This window comes from Anser anser (assembly GCF_964211835.1).
Source record: "Anser anser genome assembly, chromosome: 17".
NCBI classification, from domain to species: domain Eukaryota; kingdom Metazoa; phylum Chordata; class Aves; order Anseriformes; family Anatidae; genus Anser; species Anser anser.
The window spans coordinates 601,147-606,396 of NC_139738.1; the positions used below are offsets into that span (position 1 = coordinate 601,147).

Genomic DNA, 5,250 nt, shown 5'->3' on the forward strand with positions numbered 1-5,250 from the left:
TGTGATGTTCAAAAGCCTTAATCCTGCGCTGCACAATGCTCTGTGACAGGCCATGTCTTGACTGGAAACAGCTTAAACACATAAAAATTACAACTGGCACCAACACATACTATAGCAAATTCCTCCTTGATTTTTATTTTGAAGAAATTTCCAGCAGAATAGGTCTGTTATTTATATATCAAGCATTCACACATCATTCTGCTGCTTGTACTGTGAAGATCTTCTGCTTGCCACAGAAATGCCCTTCTGTCCCATGTACTTGCTGCCAGGAAGAGCTGAGAGGCAGGGGACAACAAACATAATTGCTACAAACCTGGAACGTTTTCAATGAAAATGTTTGCATTTGACTTTTTGAGGAAAGTCTCAAGTCAGGCTTCCACAAACAAGAATGAAAATATCTCAGGGAGAGCTACACTACTAATGAAGATTTTCTTGCTTCCTGTCAGCTGTTTCAGCCATTTCTGCTGCCATTAGATGAAAGTAACCAAGGCCTTTCTACTGCATGTCTCTGTGCAGGTGTGATTAAAGCTGCTTCTTACTTCCCAAAGTTCCTAAGTGGACTACCACGCCTCAGTCACAGAGAGCGTTCCTCAGAATGAAAGAACCAACAAGTGATTCCCTTGGGCATCTCAACAGCATTAAACACAAAATGCAGTAAAATACATGAGAGAAACAAAGTTATTTAGTCCTCATGAAGGCAACTTGTTTGCAATGCATTTTGAACATTTTAACTGTAGTTATCTGCCCAGGCTTTAGTCATAAGTTGGTACAGCCAATCCCTGCACTCAACTGCCACGTTAGGAGAACAGCACTAACGGATGCAAATTAACTGGTTGGGTTCATCTCATTTCTTTGTTCTTATCATAAAATATTGCAGCAGACAACCTAGGATGATTGCTAGACTAATTTTGTAGCGTCAGCTGCAGGTCAGGGTGAGACAGGTGCTGGATCTGCAAGCGCGTGCGTGCAGGGACACATATGCAAGTGTGACAGAAGCTTGTCGGTACAGAACAATGCAGCTTTGGGGAAGGCCTGAGCATATAAAAAGTAGGTCAGGAGTGAGAGGTGTCACTAAGACTTTATGCAAAACTGAGGAAGAGGAGGGAATTCAGAAAATTCAGTTACAATTTGAAGGGATGTGTCATTGCCTCGTGGGGGAAGGTAACACATGGCTCCAAAATGCACTCAATTAGCTGTTCCTTTTACCTTTTTGTTCTACCCAGCATTTCTTCAAGAGCACTGTCATCTCTGGCTTTGGCATCCTACTCATCATCTACGAATTCATGTTGCCGTTTCCTTCCTGAAAGGAAAAAGTCCCATCGTCAGTCATTTGCTACACACAGGAAAGGACAAATTTGACACTGTTTTTGCCACTGTTTGAGTTTAAAGATCACTGGTCCTTGAGCAGATAGTACTGCAAGTTACGTTCTCAGCTACAGTGCCATTCATCCAAAATTCTTTGATCAGTCTGTGTTGACTCTAGAAACTTACCCCAAATTTACCTGTAAGCAGCTGAAAAGCAGCATCTCAGACCTGCCTGGAAGGAAGGAACAGGGCAATGACTCACCCAGAGTAAAAAAAAACTCCCAGAAACAAGAGAAACTGGTGCCAAGCAAATGTCTTTATTTTATAATATTCTGAAAGTGTTAATTTATATGAAACAGAAGCAATACAACACTGAGAAAACACACTTATTGTTAGGAAAGTCTCCATTTCAAATCACACAAGCCAAATTAAAAATAAAACTAAACACAAGTGTACAAAGAAGAGACAAAAAAATCAATTTTCTCAAAGAGATAACATGAGGGACTCCCTCAGGGGTTGGCAAATTCTGGAAGAGAGAAAGAGATTATATTTTATGGGAAGAGATTCAATAACCATTCTTTTCCCATAAAGCTAGTGATGGAGGATTGTCACTGCTCCATAGACACACCGTGCACATTTCAGGACAACAGCAACAGAAAATCAATAGCATCTTTTATACGTGAAAAGACATTATCTCTATGGACTCCTAATACTAACAAATGGGACCAAAGCAGACCTTTACTAAAATTTAGTAGTCACCATTAATCTAACTGATAAGAGAGAGGTACAATGCCAGTCTAGATCTTCAAACGCTTTGTATATTTTATGTGTGTGTTTGTTTTGTGTTTTTTTTTTTTTTTTTTTTTAAGAAATAACTCTGAATGAAGCTTCACCCTTCACTGAAGCCAAAGAGCCCCCAGTTCACACTACATTAAAAGTCTAACAATGTTGAACCCTGCCTCTGTTACACGAAATCCCCACTGGCATACATTTCCTCTCTGGCTGATGGCTGTAATCAGTAGGAGCTTTATCAGGTGGTAATTTGACAGCTTTGACAAACTCAGCTCAATTTATGGCATCTTCTAGATTTCCCCTCCACTGACCTAAGATAGAACTGAAGTTAATATTAGCAAAACCACTTTGAGTGGGGGCAATTTTCCAGCGATGACTACGTGATTCTCGTTACTAAGAAAACCTGCTAACCAAGGCCTCCTCACCTGCACTCGTCACTCTCACAAGACTAAGGAAGATGGTTCCCCACCCAGCCCACCAACTTAGATAAAACATTCACTAGATGGAAGGTCACCGTTGGTATCTCTGGCTCTAAAGCAGCAGAAGTGAATCAGTTCTCCTGGAAGACCTCTGATCCTTGTAGCAAAGTCATTAGCATCCCAGAGAAACTTGTGTGGATGTTTCCCTTAGCTTAAAAAAAAAAAGTTAGCTCCAATAACAATTTCCCATAAAGGGACATTCAAAGTTCACTGCCCTCTTTTTCTCCATGCAGGACTGTTCATTGGTGTCCAAGCTCAGAAACATGGGGACTTCAAACACCCTTCAAACACTTCCACACAGACCACACAAGTCCTCGTGAAGGACCTTCCCAAAGACCCTTTTGAGCACCTGACTTTACCACTGCTTACCCAGAACAAACACCTAACCCTGGCTTACGACCTTAAGCTAAGAACAGCAATGGTCAGCATCATACCTTTCTAGGTACAGGCTCAATCTCTTCTGAACAAAGTGCATACTTTATAGGCAGAAAATAAACTATCTAGGATATTAAAGCTCGGAGGCGGTGAATAACAATGAGCGTTCCTTTAATTTGAATGGTCTGGTCTAAAAAGGAACCAAAGCAATTATGTCTGAGGGAGGAAGGTACCAATAGATTGTGACCTTTGGAAAATGCAAGAACTGTATCAAGAAACTAGTAAGGCTACTCACGATTTACAAAAGGAACATGCTAAACACACTGCAGCAGGAGCCACAGCATCACATATCTGATAGCACACGGGCTTGCTAAATCCAGGATCTGATTTCTGGGATCTGCTGCTCTCATCACAAAGACTGCATCCCACATGGCACCACAACGCCTTCTTATGCGGTGTCAGGAAGCTGCAAGTAGCGCCATGGGCAAGGGAAACACGACACCCTGAGCCAGAACTTGGCACAAATAAGTACTTATTTTTTCTGCAAAATTGCTTTTTTGCTATAGAAGTAACTTTTCCTCTACTGTAATTCAAGGTTTTAAAGAGCTCTCTCCACATGCTTAGAAAGCACAGTTCATATTTAGCTCGCTAAAGTCATCTTTCTCTCTCCCTATATGTCCCTGCCAAGATGTGACATCTGTGGACCATTCCCAAATAATTCCCCTCAATCATCTGTGATGCACGCAAAACAGTGGCCAGAGCTGGCAATGAGCAGCTGTGTCTTTTAGGAAAGTGTTAGATCAATCTGGTAAGGGGCAAGTCTCCCAGTAACTTTGCCACTAACATCCCTAAGGACTGCACAACTCCCAGATCACGTTAGAAAAAGAGCGCAGCTATGACAGGACCAAAAGCCATGGGAAAGAGGACGTTGCCATGGCGATTTACATCCTCAGAACTCGAGTCTTCTTTGTATTTTTGCATAGACTCAACTTCTAAACCACGTGGGAAAAAAAAGAATCTACCAGGTGGGTTCATTCAGGAAAAGCATGCTGCCAGGTGATTCCCCTGCAGAACCGACGCGTTTCAACGTGGCTTCTGAGAAAGTGAGCTTTTGCAGACCTTGTTCTAAGCACTGTATCTCAGCTACCGTGAGCGCTGAGGAACTTCTGTAACACAATCAACGCTTCCTTGCTAACTACCTTAGCTCAGAAGAACTTGTTAAGCATCTGTGCAGAACTTTGGAATGGGAAAACAGTTTTAGCTTCATACTAGCCTGTACTGGTGTTAATAAGAGGCCTTCCAAAAGCTCCTTAAGCAGGGAAGGGCTCTAGAGTCACTCCATGATCACACGAGCATCAAATACAGCCGTGGGCAGCACCCCACCAAGAGCAGCAAAGCTCCCACGCTTCTTCCCGGCCACCCCATCACGGCGGAGACGCCAACAAACGCCAACGCTGCCCGCGGCGATGCCTCACAAGGAGGCGCGGCGCACGGCACCCCCCAGAAGCCCTGCCCAACGCCGCGCTCTGCTCCCCGGGCTCGGGGGTCGCTGCCCCCTTCCACCTCGCTGCCGGTAACACCGCGCGGGTGCCCCCCGGCGGCTGGCCCGGCACCGAAGCTCTCGGGAGGGCGGCGCGGCACGGGGCTGCTCGCCCCGCCGCCAGCCGTGGCAGCCCCGCGGGCCCGAGGGGAGCCGCCGCGGACCGGCACCGACACAGCGGCGCGGAGAGCTGCTGGCTGCCCGCCCCGTCCCAGCCGCCCCCCACCTCTCGCTCCCCTCAGCGCCCCGGGCGAGCGGCGGACCCGGCCCCACGGCGCGGCGCTGCTCGGACGCCGGCCGGCCCCGCGCGCCGCGGGCGGACGGACGGGATGAGGCGCCGGGGCCGCCGAGCCACCCGCGGGGCCGGGCGAAGGCGGCGGGGGAGCGGCCCCGCGGCGGCCTCACGGCCGCCGGCCCCTCGGGGAGCGGGGTCCCGGGCGCGGGCCGACAGCGGCGGCGCCGCGCGGGCACGGGGCCGGCTGCTGAGGGGAGCGGGCCCGGCCCGCGGCACCGGGGGGACGGAGCGAGCGCGGGGGGAGACGCCTCACGTGCAGGGCAGCGCCGCCAGCCCCGCGCGGCTCGGAGCGCGCGACCGGGGCCGGGGCCAAGCCCAGCCCGCGCCGCGCCGAGCACTCACCGCGGAGCCCTCGCCCGCCGCCGCCCGCCGCGCCTCACGGCTCCCCGGGGCGGGGCCTGGCCGCGCCTGCGCACTCGGCCCGGCCGCCCGCCGCCCCCGGGCGCACGCGCGGGCACGGAGCG

At 49.3% G+C, this 5,250-nt stretch overlaps 1 protein-coding gene across 8 annotated transcripts in view; it reads right to left on the minus strand.

Annotated features, from left to right (window-relative positions):
- CAMTA1 (calmodulin binding transcription activator 1) overlaps positions 1–5,246 on the minus strand; it is a 375,526-nt gene extending 370,280 nt beyond the window's left edge. For all 8 annotated transcript variants that reach the window (XM_083802699.1, XM_083802700.1, XM_083802696.1 and 5 more), the window contains exons 1-2: positions 5,129–5,246; positions 1,207–1,300 (exon numbers count right to left, since the gene is read on the minus strand). In XM_083802699.1, coding sequence (XP_083658825.1) covers positions 1,207–1,273 — 67 coding nt within the window. In that variant the 5' untranslated portion in view covers positions 1,274–1,300; positions 5,129–5,246. The remainder of the gene's footprint in view (positions 1–1,206; positions 1,301–5,128) is intronic.
- Between the last annotated feature and the right edge of the window lie 4 nt (positions 5,247–5,250).